This window comes from Benincasa hispida, chromosome 5 (assembly GCF_027475165.1).
Source record: "Benincasa hispida cultivar pf3 chromosome 5, pf3_genome.v1.1, whole genome shotgun sequence".
NCBI classification, from domain to species: domain Eukaryota; kingdom Viridiplantae; phylum Streptophyta; class Magnoliopsida; order Cucurbitales; family Cucurbitaceae; genus Benincasa; species Benincasa hispida.
The window spans coordinates 67,254,140-67,274,173 of NC_143482.1; the positions used below are offsets into that span (position 1 = coordinate 67,254,140).

The window sequence follows — 20,034 nt, forward strand, 5'->3', positions numbered from 1 at the left end:
TGTTTTTTAAAATGAAGTCGGATACTACTTCCATCTCCATAAAAAACCAAATCAAATTTTGATAACTTTAAATTGTTTTTATTTTTGAAATTTGGCTAAGAATTCAACCATTAAACTTAAAAAAGATGTAAATTATTATAAGAAATGTGGAGGAAAGAAAATTAATTTTCAAAAACCAAAAACAAAAAAACGAAATAGTTACCACAAGGTAACAGAAATTAAGTTTGCCGGTAAAATGGGGTGGAAATATTCATTGTTGCAATTATACTCTTAAATTTGGTTTATTTAATTCTTATACTTTCAAAATGTTCATTTTAATTCTTTGCTTTCAACTTTTGTTTGATTTAGTTCTTAAACTTTCAAAAATATCTATTTTGGTCCATAAAAAATGAAAAGACAAAAATGATTACTTTTTAAAAGTATAAAAATGATGGACATTTTGAGAGAAATGAACCAAAGTTAAAAGTATTGAACTCAAAATGAACCAAAGTCAAAAATATAGAACCAAAGTAATATTTAAACCAAGAAATTAAGAGTCCAAACATGACCAAACAAGATAAGAGAAGCGTGCAAAAGCTTTAGAGGAAAAAGATGACACGTGAAGGGAAAATGAAAGTAGTAGTAGCAGTAATAGGCAGAACATTCTCAGAAAAGGATAACAGAGAACAGAACTGAACTTCAAGTTGCAAAAAAGAAGCTCTTGTTTGGACATTCTGATAAAGCAAATTCTAACAGTTCTGAGTCAAAAAAATAACACTGAAACAAACCCATCATAGCACAAAGACAACCACAGAACACTAATCTAAAAGGGTAAGACTTAAGAGAGAGAGAGAAAGAGTAGAGAGGGCTGCTGATATTTATGACATTGTATAAGATTAGTGATGAGTCAACAATATCTCACTGCATTTGAGGTACAAACCCAAAGAGTAATGTAAAACCACACCCATTAATCATACAAACCCAAAGTTTGCCACTTTCTTCACCCCTCAAATTCAGCAAGACTCATCACAACTGACAAACTTGTTTGCAGTTGAAAGAAAAAAAAAACTATGGATGGATCTTGAAGAAACTATTAAGATGGCTGACTTGAGAGTTTTTAAGCATTGTCCATTTGGATGTTGTTGCTGGTTGAGTTCCGTGGATTAGCACCAAAAGGACTAGCGGAGAAACTGTTTTGAGTTTGGCCAGCACCGAATGTAAACTCGTGGGAAGGTACGTCTATGGGCAGGCGGGAAAAGATCGATGTTGCACCAATGCTGTTGAATGGAGTTGTAGGAACTGGGTCGCCAGTCTTTGGGAAGCCAAAGCTAAAAGAAGGCGGACCAACAGGAGGGAAGATTGGCAGGGTTGGGAGGGCGTTTTCAGATAATCCAAAAACCTTCTGCTCATACTCTTGCAGCTGCTGATAGATAGCTATTTTCACAGACCAAAAATGTTAATCAAGACTACTATTTGCGGATGAAAACATTCCAAAGAAAGAATAGAAAACGTTGGAGATCGAAGCTGAATGAAATGGAAAACAATCAGAACAAACAGGTTATATGACCAAAACATGGATATTGCATAGAGCTTCATTAAAGAGCAAGCAGATACAGTGCAGGCCCATGTGATGAATAAAACTTAAGAAATGGTTATACTATTTGGTTAAAAAAAATAATAAATAAATAACAAATGAGCAATTTACGGTTACTAGTAGGTGTAAAGACATGCCTTATGGCAGCTCGTGAACCAAGAAACGCACATTAGACCAAATAATTCGGAGATTTAGGGAGAACTGAATGACAGATATTTTCTTATTCAAAAATCAGAAAAAGGAACTTCAGTATAATGTGTGATATACATACATTCAGTTAAGTCTACGGATGGTCTCCGCTCTTTCACCCACTGATAACTCTGAGCAAGTCTCCAACCTTTACATTTCATCAAGAATGCTATAACAATAGCTGGAGACCTGTAATACATAAGTGTAACCTATTAGAGAGGATAGTTATGCAGAACTAAACTTCTTTCATATGACCATTTTTGTTCTTTGATCCCACGTCGACATAGGCACATATAAATTGCAGAGTTCCAGCTTTATCTACGAATAGGGAAGAGGATAACAAATGTGAATAGTTCAAACCTATTTTTTCCTGACATGCAGTGCACCAGAACCCGAGCTTTGTCTCTTTCACATAACTCTGTAAATCATAAGCAACACCGGGCAAGTTAGACTTCTGGAATAAGTGAATGATAGAAAGCTAATGACATGTTCATAACCAAGTCATTTGTTCAGTGTAATCTAATACTGGATTAAAGTAATAGCCTACAAGACAGCCATCGGAAGACTATTCTGCATCGGGCTTTTTTTAAGTCATGTTTGAATGAAGAACGGTGCAACACATGGACTAACCTAACAAATGAATTAGCAGATACAACATTTTGGAGAATATAAATAAAGGGCACCTAGAAATTCAACAGCATCATCGAAAGGTAAAGTCTTATCATATTGGAGGCAGTGATAAGTGAAGGAGTTCTTGTAGAGATTTTGACAAGCAGGCACAGTCTGCAAACATAGAGAGGAGAAAACCAAATGTCAGACGGGTATTTTCAGAGCACCTAATATATTTCAGAGGCAAGTGATAACATATAACAGTCGGTATAAGTAACAACCACGACTTCTATGACATCCAAAAGAGATAACCGTGATATGTATTCTACAATGAAACTTCTTTTTAGTATAATCATCAGCCTGATCAAACTTGTTTTATATCCATGGAAGCCGACAACTTGACATCATTGCATTCGGTATAGATAATGCATAATCGATCAGCAAAATAACTCACCCCCTCCATTTGATTCAAGGTGTACCGAAGGTGAGCAATCCTATATTTCAACATATATACATAAAAGTAAGTCATCCATCGCACCGTTAAACTTTATCCAATGCAAACTATCACCACCCCAGTCCAAAAAAGTTGTGCCCATCAAACAATTTCCGACAGGAACTATTCCATCCCCACAAAATCCATACCGAACTAGATAATCTACACCATGAGGCTGAAACAGAGAAGAATAAAAATGAACCAGAACCCAACTTTGCAGACAACAGTCCTACAAAAATTTTAATTTCAATGGTCAACTGCCCCATTGAGATCCAATTGGACAAGACCATAACAAGCAACTACAAGATGATTGTCGCTGATGCATATCAGAATTGAAATAGAATAGTTATAAAACATTCAGATAACAGAACAATCTAAAAGGCTTAAATCCATCACCTAGAAAAAGAAAAGGCAAAAACCAGTAGCAACCTAAAGTTTCAATCAATTCTATGTACTTGATCCAAAAAGGAGGGGAATAAAATCTAATGACACAGAGAATGAAGAACTGAAACGTACGTTAAGAACGCGGGAGATTCCTTGAGTCTTCAAAAGTTCAGAGCGTGAAGCGTTATCATAACTTCCCAAATAAAGAAACTCCGGCAAGATCTCAGAAGGAAACGCACTAACTTGCAACGAAGTTTTCTCCGATGTAGCTGGAACCCGATGACCACAAATCCCACAAACTTCCCCTTCTTCATATTTGTGGTAATGGCCACAAACCCCACAAGGGTTCTCTCTTTCCCTCTTCCTCATAGCCTAAAACCGCGATTGAGCTGTGACCCAGATGAGAAAAACTTTCTAAATCACCAAGAAAGCACCACGGACGATGAAACAAAAAGCCCCCAAATTAGAATAGAATCAGAATCGGACTAAACAAGAAGGGGAATTAAGCCAAAATCCATATGAATTCCCACCTAGATAGAGACAAAATTAGGGGTTTCAAAAGATGGGTTGTTATGAGAGGGGAAAAACAAACAAAAAGCACTTCTGCAGGCAGCAGATACAGAAAGGCGTTACCACGAAGCTTCTTTGAATTAGATTGATTGCGTGAGGAAGAGTTTTTGAATTTGGGTGTGGTGAGTTCTGCTTCTGACAACGAAAACGCAAAGGGATCAACAGCTACTATATATTGAATCGCCAGATACAGACGGATGACATCACAAAACGCAGGGTTTTCTTCAAGATTCCCCAGATGCGTTGGGTTGGACATGTGATAAACTTCATACAAAAATTTAAAAAAAAAAAAAAGCAAAAAAAGCAAACTTTTTTTTTAATTTTTTTTTTATTTTCCTCTTGTAATTTTTCACTGCTTCATAAGATTTATAACCTTCATAACATTATTCAAAAGATTTCAACTGATTTCATTAATGTTGATCTGAAATATAATTTATAATTCTGAAGATTGATTTACCAAGATAATCTTAACTACCTTTTGAATACTGATTCCCACTTCAGAAAAATTAGTAGAAACAGATATCAGTTATATATTCAATATATTTCTCACATGACCAATATATAAATATAAATATATATTGAAAATCACAAAACCAAATTTTATATCTTACTTTTTCATAAAATTAGTAGAAACAGATATTAGTTTTATATATATTTAACAACATGTGGGGTGAGAGAGTCGAATTCAGGTTGACAGTAAAAGTTTGATGAGAAATTGCATAGATGGACAAAATAGGACATTCAATTAGAAAAATAGCCATTTTGTTAACAGTATGATTTATGATAAAAAAAAAAAATGTTGATGTGAAAGGCCCATCTCCCTATTTACTTTTCCTTTGGACATTCCTCTTAAAATACAACTTTGAATTTTATTATGAAAATTTCTATTTGTTTTGTCTTTTTTGAGTATAAAAAAGGTTTTAGCTTGTTTTTAGTACATCATATTTGCATAAGATGCCTTACCAAAATTAATATTTATGTTTGAGTTATATATTTATGAGCTTGACAAAGAGTTTGGTTATTTTTTTAGTATATGGTATTTATATGACGATAATGATTAGTCGTTAGCTCTTTTTAGTATAACATATTGCTAAATTTAGCAAAAGATTAATCAACTGGATTCAAAACAATATATTTGTATGGAGAATTTAGTTATTTACTCTAAGGTATTTGTGGGGCATAGTCTGAATGAGTAAAGAATACATAGAGTTGAGTTGTTTTATATTTAATTGTTACAAGGTATTTACATGACTCGGTCTAACAAATATTTAAAATGTTTAGCTAGTTTTAGTATAAGATATTGATGTGACAAAGATAGAAGGAAAAATTCTAGCTATCATATTAGTCGAATAAGATTTTAGAATTACTTACTCTAATGTTTTAAGTGTTAGGTGATTTCATTTATATAAAGTAAAGAACTTAGGAATATAAAACACTAGGAGGAGAGGATCAAAACACAAATACCTCTTTATAATTATGGAAAATAGATTATTAGGGTTTGTTCTTTTTTTTCTTTTCTTTTTTGTTGCTTAGTGGATACTTTGTAAATTAGGTCCTAATTCTCCAAATATATCCTTTTTTTTTCATACAAAATGAGATGTATATACTTTTTTTTAGACAAATTTTAGATTTTCAATAACTATTTTTTGCTTTATTTTAGGAGATGTTTTTCGGATTTTCTTTTCCAAATGTTGGTTCATTAAAATATTGATTTCTTAATTTAGTTGATTATTTTATTTTTATTATATAATTTTTTATTCGTTATGATTCTACATATTTTGTGTTGAATATTGGTGTTAGAGGTACTTTTGACATTTGATAAATCGTATTAAAAATTTTGAAAAAATTATTTGGCCATTTATCCAAACAAAAAGTCTGATGGTCATATTTCAAAATGCACATTTTAATTTGACTATTTATGCAGTTGGTTGGCCCAAGTTTTATTCTGTAAGTCTAAACTCATTTTAGCAGTTATTTAACAATATATTTCTCACATAACCAAAATTCCAAAATTTATATTTTAATTTTTCATATAACTAGTCTAATAACCAATTTTAGAATATAGTACCTCTATTGCAACTAATTCTCTCACATTTAGCCAATAATATAGAGTTTACAAAATATAAATTTAAGTTGAAAGACATCTTAATAATTCCTTACAAAATGGTAAATTATATGCAAATTTTAGCAGTATGGCTATTTAGTCATTACATTTAAATCACAACAATTTAGTATTTATTTAATAAATATTATAACCTACTTTTTTTAAAAAAAAAAAATTAAGTTAAAATTTATGAAAGACCAATTTATTTCATATTGTACTAAAAAATTATTTCATATTGCAACTATATTTACCAATACCATTGGCAACTATTATTCTAAATGTAAGATAACTATGGAATTTCAAAATAAATATTTTTAATCTCTAAAGTTTGAAAAATAGTTTTAGATTATCTCTAGACTCATTTCACTATTAGTTGACCTAACAAAGTATTGATATAGTGAATTATATGTTGAGCAAACTCGAATGATGTGATAATTTTAAAATAAGAGGTAAAAATATAATATTTTTTAGTAGCCTTTGCTGAATTGAAATGTTGATATACATCGTTTCTGAATTTTAGGGATTAAAATGTCAATTTTAAAATATAAGGGATGAAATAATATTTTGCCAAATATTGGAAGTTACAATCAAACAGAACCTGAGATTTGTGTAATTACCCCCCAAAAAAATCGTTTCTTTTTCTTAAGATAGCTGTGAGGCTTATCCAACTTTATGAGTAATAAGTAACCAATCATGTTGTTCCACGTCACTGGGCCCCACATGTCCAGTAGCAGAGAATTTCTTTGTTTTTTCCTTTTTTGTTTTGTGTTTTTTTTTTTCAAACGTAATTTCTACGCGTTGGGTCATTGTTCTTACTTGGCTTGGCTGTTCATTTATGTAAAATTGGGGGATAAAATTATAGACATGTTTGAGAGCAATTATGAAACGGTCATACTCACTTGTATCTTTTGTACGATTCGACTGTTATCCAATTAAAATATACCACGTGACATTTTTTTTAAATTATATATTTTTAATTTTTTTTTATTTGTAGGATAAAGAGGAAGGGAGCATGATGGTTAGATGTAGCCGTTGCTCTTTTAAAAATCACTCTAAAACATGTTATTAATCATTCAAAACCAATTTTGATGATTTGAAAATTATATTTAGAAATGTAAAATTAAATACTAAATCATATTTCAGTGATTAAAAACATATTTTTATGTGGTATTGTATATGACAAAAGTAATTTTAACAATTTCAAAATAACTTCCCAACATGCACTATAACATATAATTGATTGACCCCTTTTTACTACTTAAGAAACACTCCTGGAATAGTTTTAACAGTTTTCTTTACAACATAAAGCCAATAAAAGCAAAAGTGATCTCCATCAAAGAGGGGTTTAGGAAGCTTTTACATCAATCAAACTGTAAATAAAGCCGAAGCTATTGCCTTCAGATTTTTTATGTGCTCAACCTGGCTTTCATTCAAGTTCTTCGACTTTACGAGCGGGATCTCACCATGCGTTAAAGTTTGTGTTGAAATAAGAAGTATTTTTCTCAATGACGTTTTAGTCTTTTTACGCATTCCTACTATTTTTAGGTGTCTATCAGATCTATTTATTTTTTAGGCTTGGATGGTGTTTGTATGACAAAAATTAATAAAACTTTTCTATCGTGATTTTTTCTCCTTGTACTAGGGTTTTTTACGTAAATCGTGTTCTCCTTTCTTCTTCTACTCTTTATCCTTTATTTTCAATATGGTATTAGAGCATGGTGATGAAACCCTAGCTCCGATGGAAGAAATTCAATCTTCAACCTTGGTAGGTGATGGGATCGTGACAGAAGCAACCAGCCTCGCGGCAATTGGTGATGGGATCGTGACAGAAGCAACCAGCCTCGTGGCAATTCAAGCGACTGTTGATCGATATCTCCGTTCGGTTCTAAATCTCGAGCTACATGGGCAACTATTGAGGACCAACCCAATCAAATGGATGAGAATTCCATAGAACCTGCCATCGACGACGTTTTGCCCAGATAGTGCCGAGCAACCAAACCCAGCCGTTCGCCGTCCAACCCAACCTCACGAAGGTCTATCGACGGTCTGGACAGTGCCCAACAGCGTTGTCCGACAGCCTTGTCGATCCCAACGGCCCCGTCTGGAAGTAGCGGCTCCGTCTGGCAGCACCTAGCGTCGATCCCAGCACCAATACCAGCACCGATCCCAGCAGCCTCGTCTGGCAGTAGCAACGAACGATTCGGACCATACCCAGTGCCGATTAGATCTGGAATGGCAGCTTCGGCCATGATGCAATCTCATCATGGGTATCCAATCAAACCTCAAATCCGGATAAGTGACCCAGTAAGGGAAAATTCTGCTTCAGTCATTTATGGGCAGACATACCCGGTTCCTACACTCCATGGGGAACTTCAACAAGAATTGGCAAGTCTCCAACAATGGATGGCAGACATCGGGGCAAAGTTGAACGGCCAGGATTCCTCTAGTTTACAATTGTATGCGGAAAATTCGGTAACTGTGTTTCCTAGTTTACCTACTGCAAATATTTTATCTGGAACTATGGGAAATCCTGCAGGGGAAAAGCTAAATGGCCAAAATTATTTTTTCTGGTCCCAATCTGTTTGAATGATCCTCGAAGGACGTCATAAGTTCGGATATTTGACTGGTGAAATACCGAGACTGAACCCTGGGGATCCCCAAGAATGTGTCTGAAAGGGAGAAGATTCGTTATTATGATCAGTGTTGATAAAACAGTATGGAATCTTATATTGGAAAACCGACACGAGACATTTGGGATGTAGTCCAAAGGTTATATTCAAAAATACAAAACGCATCATAACTATACACCCTGCGTAAATAGGTCCATAAATATAGATAAGGGACCATGGATGTGACTTCATACTTCAAGAAGATGTCTTTATTATGGCAGGAGATGGATTTGTGTCGGGAAGTTGTTTGGAATTGCTCGCATGATGGAATTCAATACTCAAAGATAGAAGATGTTGATCGGGTTTATGACTTCCTTGCAGGATTATACTCAAAATTTGACACGATTCTGAGTCGGATACTAGGGCAAAAGTCGATACCGTCACTTTTGGAGGTCTGTTATGAAGTTCGATTGGAGGAAGACAGGACAAGTGCTATGAACGGTTATGTGATTACAGCTGTGGACTCTGCGGCATTTGGGGTAAAATCATCCGGATCGAAGAATGACAAGCAGAGTGGAAAATCGCCCCCGGTTTGTGAGCATTGTAAGAAATTACAGCACACGAAGGACCAGTGCTGGAAATTACATGGTCGGCCCCCGAATGGCAGACGCCAATCTTCAAATGACAATTCAAAATCTGGTCAAGCCCTCGTGAGTGAAACTATTGATGATGCCTTTCCATCTCAAGTGGCCAAACTGAATGACCCAGGTACAACTGGAATCAGTACAGTTGCTCAATCAGGTACCACTCAATCTCTTGGTCTCTTTATTGAGGGACAAGATACTTGGATACTAGATTCAGGAGCGACTAATCATCTTACTGGCTCATCTGATCGGTTCCTCTCGTACTCTCCGTGTGCTAAAAATGAGAGGATTCGAATTGCAGATGAGTCCTTCGCTCCAGTTGTTGGAAAAGGTCATCTGTCTCCTTTTCCAGGGTTGGTTTTACAAACTGTCCTGCACGTACCCAAAGTTTCTTATAATTTGTTGTCTATAAGTAAAATAACCAGGGATTTGAACTGCAGAGTTATCTTTTCACCTGACGATGTTTCATTTCAGGACTTGAGCTCGGGGATGACGATTGGCACCGCCCGACATAATAAGGGCCTCTATTTCATCTCTGAAGATACTACCTCTAGTAGCCTTTCTAGGACTAGTCTATTATCATCATTTACAATTTCTGAAAAAGACCATCTGTTATGGCATTTTTGCCTCGGTCGTCCGAACTTTCAATATATGAAACATTTGTTTCCCCATTTATTTTCTAATGTGGATATTTCTTCTTTGTCTTGTGATGTTTGTATACGTGCTAAACAGCCTAGGGTGCCCTTTCCCTCTCAACCTTATAAACCATCCCGACCTTTCAATTTGGTTCATAGTGACGTTTGGGGTCCATCGAACATTACTACCTTATCCGGCAAGTGGTGGTTTTTCACCTTCATTGACGACCACACCCGTCTCACATGGATATTTCTACTTGTCGATAAGTCCGAAGTTCCCTCTATTTTCCAACAGTTCTACACTACAGTCAAGACCCAGTTCAATACTAAGATTGTTATCCTTCGGAGTGATAATGGGCGAAATTTTTTAATAACACTCTTCGTGAGTTCTTGAATTCAAAAGGGGTTGTCCATCAAAACTCGTGTGCTATACACTTCAATAAAACGGAGTAGCCAAACACAAAAATCGTCACCTTATAGAAGTCACTCAGTCGCTTATGCTTCCGGCATCTCTTCCCTCGTATCTTTGGGGAGATGTCATTCTTATTTCAGCTCACTTTATCAATCTTATGCCATCCCGGGTTCTTAAGTTCCAAACACCCCTCGAGTGCTTTAAAGAATTTTTTATGTCTACGCATCTCTTCCCCGATGTCACTCTTCGTGTGTTCAGGTGCACTGCCTTTGTTCATAGCCATGGCCCTCACTAAACAAAGTTCGTCCATCGTGCTTTGAAGTGTGTCTTTGTGGGGTATCCATTTCACCAACGGGGCTATAAGTGTTTCGATCCATCCTCAAGGAAGTATTTTGTCACTATGGATGTTACGTTCCTTGAGAATCAACCTTTTTTTCCCGTTAGTCCTCTTCAGGGGAACTCTAGTGAAGAGCTTAACTCATCTTCCTACTCTATCCCTATAAACTTCGAACCTACTCTTGATGCAAACCCCATCCCTCTTGTGCCTGACCCAGTCCCTCCTACTCCTACAAACCCCGTCACTCCTGTGTCTGACCCAGTCCTTCCTACTTTTGATACAGATCCTGTCCTTCCTATGCCTGACCTGGTCCTTCCTACGAAGCAAGTACCCTAGATAACATACCATCTTAGAAAGGAAATAGTGGTCCCTGTTGATGCACCGAGAGCTGCCCAAGTGTCGGAACCGAAACTTGATCAGGTTCAAGCATTCCCTGTTTCGAATGATACTTCTGGAAATGAGAATGAGTGTGTTGAAGGTGATATAACGACAAATGGTGAAATTAACAGAAGAATGCCAGATGAGGACAAACCTACAAGTTGTAATGAGGCACTAGAAGGAACTCAGGAGAATGAGGTCTTGGCACAAATGAGCAAGTATGATCACCATCCCTGTACTGTTGAGGAATCTGGAAGAACAGGAGATTATGATGCCTCCCTTGATATACAAATTGCCCTACGAAAAGGGACTAGATCATGTACCAAATACCCCATGCATAACTTTCTGTCTTAAGGTAACTTGTCACATGGGTTTAAAGCCTTTAACACTAGTTTGGATACTATGATGATACCGACCAGTGTGCATGTTGTCATGGAAGTTCCTGATTGGAGAGTTGCTGTCATGGAAAAAATGAAATCTCTCGAAACAAATAAGACATGGGAACTTATTACTCTTCACAAGGACCACAAGACAGTTGGGTGCAAATGGGTGTTCACTGTCAAGTATAAATTTGATGGGATTCTCGATAGGTACAAGGCCAGGCTGGTTGCTAAAGGGTTCACCCAGACATATGGGATTGATTACTCGGAAACTTTCTCTCCAGTAGCAAAGTTGAACACTATTCGAGTCCTTCTCTCAGTTGCTATTAACAGAGACTGGCTCCTCCATCAACTTGATGCAAAGAACGCTTTCCTGAATGATGAGTTAGAAGAAGAGGTGTATATGAGCCCACCTCCTGGGTTTGAAGCAAGATTTGGCAATAGGGTCTGTAAACTCAAAAGGTCCTTATACAACTTAAAACAATCTCTGAGAGCGTGGTTTGACAGATTCACTACCTTTGTTAAGTCCCAGGGGTTCGTTCAGGGACATTCTGATCATCCTCTGTTCACAAAGAGATCCGAATCTGGAAAAATTGTTGTTTTAATTGTATATGTTGATGATATAGTTTTGTTAGGAGACGATATTGCAGAAATTGATAGATTAAAGCAGAGAATGGCAAGTGAATTCGAGATCAAGGACCTTGGCAGTTTGAGGTATTTTCTTGGTATGGAGGTAGCAAGGTCGAAGCACGGAATATCCGTGTCTCAACGAAAATACACTCTAGACTTGTTGAAGGAAATAGGGATGATGGGAAGTAAACCTGTTGATACTCCTGTTGAAGTCAATACTAAACTAGGAGATTCTGTTGAAGGAGTTCCTGTGAGTAAAGAGAGGTACCAACGTCTCGTAGGAAAATTGATCTACTTATCTCATACTAGACCAGACATATCCTATGCTATTAGCATGGTCAGTCAATTCATGCAGACTCCATACAAGGAACATATAAGGGCTATTACTCGGATTCCGACATATTTGAAGTTGACTCCTGGAAAGGGATTAATGTTCACAAAACATGACAATAGATGCATTGAAACTTATACTAACTCAGATTAGGCAGGATCCGTTACAGATAGAAAATCGACCTCAGGATATTGTACCTTTGTGTGGGGGGAATCTTGTTACCTGGCAGAGTAAGAAACAGGGTGTGGTAGCTCGGAGTAGCGCTGAGGCAAAATACAAGGCTATGAGTCTGGGAATATGCGAAGAGATATGGTTGAAGAAAGTCTTGTCTGACCTTCACCAGGACAATCAGGGTCCCATGAAACTTGATTGTGACAATAAGGCAACTATCTTTATTACAAACAATCCGTGCAACATGATAGAACCAAACATGTAGAGATTGACAGACATTTTATTAAAAAGAAACTGGACAATGGTAGGATTTGTATTCCCTACCTACTTTCGAGTCAACAGGTTGTTGACATTCTTACCAAAGGGCTACTGAGACAGAGCTTCGACACTTGTATTAGCAAGTTGGGTCTGATTGATATTTATGCCCAAACTTGAAGGAGAGTGTTGAAATAAGAAGTATTTGCCCTAGGGGCATTTTAGTCTTCTTACGTGTACCTATTATTTTTAGGTGTCTGTCAGATCTATTTATTTCTTAGGCTTGAGTGGTGTTTGTATGACAAAAATTAATAAAACTTTTCTATTGTGGTTTTTTTTCCCTGTGTTAGGATTTTCCACGTAAATCGTGTTCTTCTTTCTTCTCCTACTCTTTATCCTTTATTTTCAATAGTTTGTTTTCTTACCATTTTACCAATCCTAATTCCTAAATAAGTCTCGATATCTATAATATGTTAGAGCATTAAAATCATCGATTCAAACCAAATGCTATTGATCAAAATAATGCGAACTCATAAAAACAAGAAAATACACCACTCATTCTTGTGACAGTGATGTTTCCAAATCCCTCCTATGATATGCAATAGGTACTGTACTAAACTAGAATGATGTAAGCTAGCTAAACGTTAAGACTAAATAGGTCAAAACCAGAACTTTCTCTTCATCTCCGGTACGATGAGCAACGAACAGAGCAAAAGGTTCATGCACGATTGTCCCGAGCAATTTATTCCTTCACCCAAGGACCCGACAGCAAAGAAAGATATCTTAATTTAGATGAGGATGGAGACTAGAGAGTGGGACTGTGTGTACTTGTTTGTCTTGAAGGTGCATTAATTTGCATGTGTTGTGGTTTGGAGGTGCTTTAAGGTTATAGGGAAAATAAAGGAAGAGAGGTCCAGGCTAACTATATCAGTGTACCAAGGCAAAAACTTCAACTGCCTCGTCTGGTCTTTGTTTTAGTCCTTAAACTGTCTCTTTCTTTTATTTGATCCCATCTCTGGCTTTCACCTCCTAACTGGATAATTCATTTTGCTGATAGTAATAGTTCAACTAGAGAGAGAACACAGAGGTCCAGGGGAAGGCAATGGTCATGACTATTCTATTATGAACTATCAAGTGGGTCTTTTGGTTAAACCTGACCTGTCATTTAAGAAAAAACTGATGCCGAAAGTCGCAAGTACTGCTGCATGATAAAAACCTGATCATAACCAACAAAACCGACCAAAACTGAACTTTCAGAAATGGACAAAGTCTCTTCAGATCCAATCGGTCAAATAAAATTTGTGCCTTACCTTATATGCAATCAAGCTAACCAAAATGTATAGCTTAAATCGACTGAGCCGAATTGTGGACTTTTTTGGTTCCAGCATGCACCTCTATATGAATTATAGCTTCAAACATGTGTCACTATGGTTATTAATGAGGTTGTAAAGTTGTTGCTAAGGGCCTAATGCCAAAGAAAACATGAATAAATTTACAGAGAAATAGCTACCTATGTTCCAATTTCTCTGATTTGATGCTAAATAATTACACTTTGTAACCATCGATCCATATCCTACACTAATACACCGACTTGAAACCTTCAGTGAGAGGAACCACTTTCGCCGTTACCTTTGACTGCAGCTTTGATACTGCTTTACGGATGTCCTGCAATTCAAAAAGCATTTACTCGTCTGTGATTTGCTGACATATGACAATATTACTATTAGGACCCAGATGGCCAGATCAAAGATTAAAAGTAATATTGGATTATCTTGAATCTACTTCTAAAAGTACTAAAATCTGATAATATGTCAAACTACACACAAATAAAAATTAATGGGTCCCCTGCGTGTCGTGTCCTACTTTTTTCAGAAAAAGACAGGTCACCATGTCCGTGTCTTGTCGTATCCATATCGTATGCCTGCGTTTGTGCTCTTAGGTTCCAACTATGACTTATTGCAAGCTTAAATGGTAGAAGTTGTTAGGAACCAATGTAGTATGGATGCCTAGGTCCCACATTGGTTAGAATGAGATGACCAATATGTTATTTAAGTGGCTTGGCTCTCCCACCCCAATAGCTAGCTTTTGGGGTGTGGTTCTCCAAAGACCTAATAGAAGCTCAATTATGTTTCGTTTTGAGAGCGAGCGTGGGCATGCCTAACAGAGAGTGCATACAAGAATCCTTGTGGTGTGAACTAATACACATTAGAGACTTATCATCATGAATGCAGCACAAAATGAACTTCATTAAAATAAATTTCACCTCTATATGGTATCGGGATGAAAAATGAGTAAGAAGAATAGCCTTATTTCGAATCCACTGTGCATTTTCAATGATCTGCAATTTTGCAAAATCATAGTCAATAATTGTATCTCTAATGATCATTCGACCAAAGGATGAAGATACAAGAACAAAACTTAAAAGACGATCCATTGAACAGACATTAGAACAAGAATTGGGAAGGATTTATATTCCTCATCATAAAAATGAAAACAAATTTCATAAAGGACAATAAATGGTCAATAATGTAACCAACAAAAAGGACAATTCATCACATAAAAGGTGACAACCAATGCTTCAAATACCTCAAATATGTGAGTATGACCATGTTGTCGTGCATGTTCTATGCTAACTGCTTCATCCAGAAAAGTTGCCTGTTTAAAAAGGATTTATTAGTAGGATAATTTTTTTTTTCAAAGCAGTCCAAAGCAAGAAAACAACACCTACGTTAGTGCCCTTGCCTTCTTTTTCTTTTTGGACGTGAAATATCCTACGTGAGCATTTGAAGCCCATTAATAATTGTGATAGCACTAATAGTCATTGTTATTTATTTATTTATTTATTTATTATTATTATTATTATCTTCTTTTCTTTTTTGTGGTGGGGGAGGGGGGGAGGTCAAGATTTTCTGTCAGTCATTGACCATGCTATTTGAAGTTTTCTTGTTCTGATACTTCCCAGTACAATTTGCGGTTCTTTTCTGCCAAACTGATTACAGAAAAAACTTGGTCATGGAGGAGTACATTGAAGCATGATATGGTCGAATTTAACGTTATCCAAACTACTGGAGAATCAATGAAAAATATCAAAGTCCTTCTAACTATGAGCTAGGAATAGGAAAATTCAATGTGATACTTCGAAAAGGTAGAACAATGATATAGACACGTTGTGATATGCCTATTATATTGATTGAGGAAAGAATAGTTCATATACTTTTGAAGGCCCGTAACCCTCCTTACACCAAACTAAGTAACTAGCTAATTTTCCTTCCTTCCCTTTCCATCTTTAATACTAATGATTACAAAAAGGCGTCCCATTTCACACACATGGCCAGTGCATTCTTTTGACTCATTGCAAATTCAAACATCACATAGTTAGCCTATAGCTCAGACCATGTAATTTTCTCCTAGAGTTAGTAAAACGGATGGACGGGTTTTCCCTATCTATATCTAACAAACAAAAATGTTTGAGGACTAGTATTGCAAGACAAATCAGCCAACTAATTACTTTGGGATGAAGTCAATTGAAGGAAGTGGAACACCAGTTCTCACTCATAATGCTGAAGGAAGGATAGGGGTCAAAATGGATAGAAACAGTTGAAACGCAACACAGATGCTAACAGCAAGTATGTATTTGTCAAGAGGAAGGTTGGAAACCAACAGCAAAGTTGTTGCAAAATTTTTGAGAACCAAGCGCCTAAACACAAATTCTGTGCACGTTTCCAAGATTTTTTTTTTTGGAGGCAAAATGAGGATTATTTTCAGCAGCAGAGGGGTTGATTAGCACAGTTGGGCAGGTCTGAGTGTCTAATAGTACAGCAAAGAGAAGAGCTTCCCTGCAAACGTGGGAATCAACAAAAGTAGACTGTTCAAATCTTCCTCCTCTGTGGACAAAGGACAAAGGATAAAGGATAAAGGAAAAAGAAGAATTATTTAGCCTATGGATTAAACCGTCCTTGAGAACAAAGTATATTTAACAGTAAGACTTATAACAGCAACAGGTGTTATCATCATTGAGGGATGATATTGTGTACATAGGGACCATTAGTTGCATAAAGAGAAAGAAGGTGGCAAGGGAAGTTAGGTAATTTTGTGCTTATTTTGGGCTAAGGTTTGCTTTGAGAGCGGTGTGCATCAAGGTCAAGGTTCCTTAAATTACTTAAGATAATTTTATAAAAGTTTCTTGTTCTTCAAGTTTTTAATACAATCACGATCTCCTTACTATTGGGTTACTATCATGTTGTTCTAACAAATAGTCAGATCATGATGAGAACCCCCAAACATATTTTGAAAAAAGAAAAAAAAAATGATAGAACCAGAGCAAACATTTTACACACATGGAAATTGCTGGAACAAGTCATTTTCTTATTGGAAATTATTACGGAGTATTGATGATAATTTAGAATTGTAAACAAGCTGAACCAGAGTCCACAGCCTATACCTCAGTTATAAGAATTTTCGCCCTCAATGCATCGGCATTATGGGGATCAAGCATAAAATCTGTCGTTGTATCACCTGTGAAGGCCACCTCCGGAGACATTATGGTGTCTGTAATCTAAAACAAAAATTACAAAATCAAACCAGTGCCAAATGTAGATAGATTAAATAATGATACCAAGTACCAACTATTGGTGCATAACATGCCTCAACTCCAGATTTCTTTAGCTTCTCAATCTGTTTCCCCTTAAGATGCATGTATTGCTTCTTCAATTTTTTTCTAACCGAATAAATGACATAACCCTGCATAAAATTAATTAGTCACATGTTATACTTATACAATTAGATGAGAGATACTTGAACCTCAAAAAATAAAAAGCTTTCATTATCAAACATGAACCCAGCTAATTACTGTAACCAGATAAAATATAAAATTCTAAAAGTTGGTCATCGATCATTACTCACATACTGGCCTCAACAAAAATACAGCTACCTTGAGTCAAAAGAATATGGTAATGCAAACAGGGTCCTTGCTACAATTCTAAAGCCAAAAATATGCATGCACTAGGATTTGCTACCCAAGTATTCTTCCTAAAGAAGGTAATCACAATCACAATCAACTATAGAAATAAGATTTCTCAAACCACTCCACCATTAATAATTGATTCCCATACATGAAGAACCTTTTCGCTACAAGAACCCTATGAATTTTCCTTTCCTGTAAATGAAAAGTTGAATAGATCTCAACTCTCAAGTACTCTAGAATCTTTGAAGTCCCAATCTACATGTATAAAATAGACAATATGGCGTAATATGTAAATAGGAGAAATATCCTTAAATGTTAGAGTATTCCAAAGAAACACTTTCCCCTCTAGTATAAGAAGAAAGAGAGACAGGGAGATCATACCTGGCTTGGTATCACATGCTGAGTTTTGAATGCTCTGCAGACGAGGTTATTACGCATTTCATATGTTTCTCCTGGATTCAATTACACATCATTATTTTCACTAGAGACGAACGAAGATGCACACTTCAGTCAAAATAAGGAACAACTAAGCTAAAATAAGGAACCTACCTACATCTAGAGCAACCAGGTCAACGTCCAACTCCACCTGGCCCATAGTCCTGTGAATCTCAAGTAGTTTTTCCACATCTTCTTTAATACAAGCAGGCACAAATACTGTGGGAGGACTTAAACTATATAAACCACGACTAGCTACATACATTGGTAGCCCACCCTGAACCAGAACAAGTTGAAGACCACCATCACTAACATAAATTGGTGCTGATTAGTCACTTAACTTTAAGAAAAGAAAAAAGAAACGACTATCATAAGCTAATTCAGTAATCCAATGAATTTAAGAAGTTTAATCTGTAACCACTACAGCAGTCCCTTCTCAATTTTTATCTTAGCTATCTATTCCTAGTTAGTAGGTATGTCATTAATTTTTACTAATTAGCTGATAATGCTAAAACCCCAACCTAAAAAGTATCTGTAAAGATAGATTTGGTCATTGGATAAAGAAAGGGTTCACAATTCTTGAAGAAATCTAATTCTTAATTCCCTCGTCAGCTTAATTTAGAGATTATAAACAGCACATACTTAACTGCGTAGTGATTAATGCATAGTGAATAGTAACTTAAAAAACGTTTAATGAAGTTACATCAATGATAATAGAAGTGGATAAGATTCGGTAGTTCAGCTAAGGAAGCTTACAATGTGATCGAGATGGGCGTGAGTGATGAATACAAAGTTTTGCTGAATGGCTCGAGATGGACACCTCCCAATATCAAATGCACACTTGAATTCCGGAATGATTACACAAGTTTCTTGCCCACCAACTGAAATTCCCTCGATTGAATACCCTTCTAAATCGACCCCTTTTCGATTGACCTGTGACCGTGCTCTCCGGTACTCCTCTTCGACGCCGATTGTAGATAAAAGACCCGAATCTCTGAAGGAATTTACAGGATTCACATGACTTTGGAGAGTAATTCCTTGCGGTTTCGGTGTCCGTAAAATGGGTTGATGAAATGGAAAAATTTGAGGAGCTTTGAGAGGCGAAACGGCCATAGAAATTTGCATCTTCTAATGGGCTAGAAGGGAATTGCATAAGATTGTGAACGACGAGGGCCTTGGAGGAAGAAACGGGGTTTAAGGGAGGTTTAATTGGTCTCCCAGAGGAAACGAAAACGGAAGAGCAAAGAAAGTGGATATGTGTCTGCAGCTGGCTGGGATGATGGGTTAAAGCGCGAAACTTGTATCCGGGAAATTTGGGCACGATTTTAAGTTGTATATAAATTTCGTGGAAATTGTTAAATCAAATTGTATAGTAATAAATAATCACATCACGATGGAAGATAGATCGACAGTACAGTTATCAAGACAATTTTTGTAATCTCATACCGTGATAATATCAGCAGAAAGTCAATTGACAGTTTGTTAAAAAATCGAGTCATTTGGCATTATAGATGGGCCTAGATATTACGTCATTGACCTAAATTTCTCGTGAAAATTGTCAAATCAATTGTACAGTGACAAACAATCACATCACGAGGGAAGATAGACCGACTGCGAGAGCGAGATCCAAGTAGCGAGAGCGAGATAGTTATTAGGGGCAATTCTTATAATCTCATACCGTGATAACGTCAACAAAAGGTCAATTGACAGTTTTTTAAAACATTGGGTCATTTGGCATTATGAACCTAGATATTAGGTCATTGGCCCAAATTTTTCCTTCTATCTTCTCTCTCAATGACAAGGTAATATAAGGCTAAATTGTAACAATGATGGATGTTCAATATTAACTTTTATAATCATTTCAAAATTATTATTAGAATTTTATAATATCATATTGGCAGCGATCGACGTCAAATGATCATCATCTATATT

General features: G+C 36.2%; 2 protein-coding genes across 4 annotated transcripts; both read right to left on the minus strand.

Annotated features, from left to right (window-relative positions):
* Nucleotides 1-825: 825 nt before the first annotated feature.
* Nucleotides 826-4,543, minus strand: IBR5 (indole-3-butyric acid response 5). Of its 2 annotated transcripts, XM_039032675.2 has the most exons (6): nucleotides 3,882-4,543; nucleotides 3,381-3,778; nucleotides 2,446-2,545; nucleotides 2,123-2,180; nucleotides 1,845-1,951; nucleotides 826-1,413 (listed from the first exon to the last, which is right to left on the minus strand). In XM_039032675.2, exons 2-6 carry the CDS (start codon nucleotides 3,615-3,617, stop codon nucleotides 1,097-1,099), a joined length of 819 nt encoding a protein of 272 aa, XP_038888603.1. In that variant the 5' UTR covers nucleotides 3,618-3,778; nucleotides 3,882-4,543; the 3' UTR covers nucleotides 826-1,096. The 2 variants fall into 2 exon arrangements, with proteins under 2 accessions (XP_038888603.1, XP_038888602.1); XM_039032674.2 differs by having other exon boundaries at nucleotides 3,381-4,366.
* Nucleotides 4,544-13,194: 8,651 nt separating this feature from the next.
* On the minus strand, nucleotides 13,195-19,417 carry CPZ (Metallo-hydrolase/oxidoreductase superfamily protein). Of its 2 annotated transcripts, XM_039032918.2 has the most exons (9): nucleotides 18,859-19,417; nucleotides 18,217-18,379; nucleotides 18,049-18,119; nucleotides 17,349-17,444; nucleotides 17,146-17,259; nucleotides 15,291-15,359; nucleotides 14,968-15,042; nucleotides 14,015-14,369; nucleotides 13,195-13,920 (listed from the first exon to the last, which is right to left on the minus strand). In XM_039032918.2, exons 1-8 carry the CDS (start codon nucleotides 19,225-19,227, stop codon nucleotides 14,283-14,285), a joined length of 1,044 nt encoding a protein of 347 aa, XP_038888846.1. In that variant the 5' UTR covers nucleotides 19,228-19,417; the 3' UTR covers nucleotides 13,195-13,920; nucleotides 14,015-14,282. The 2 variants fall into 2 exon arrangements, with proteins under 2 accessions (XP_038888846.1, XP_090169939.1); XM_090313813.1 differs by lacking the exon at nucleotides 13,195-13,920 and having other exon boundaries at nucleotides 14,174-14,369; nucleotides 18,217-18,410; nucleotides 18,859-19,409.
* Between the last annotated feature and the right edge of the window lie 617 nt (nucleotides 19,418-20,034).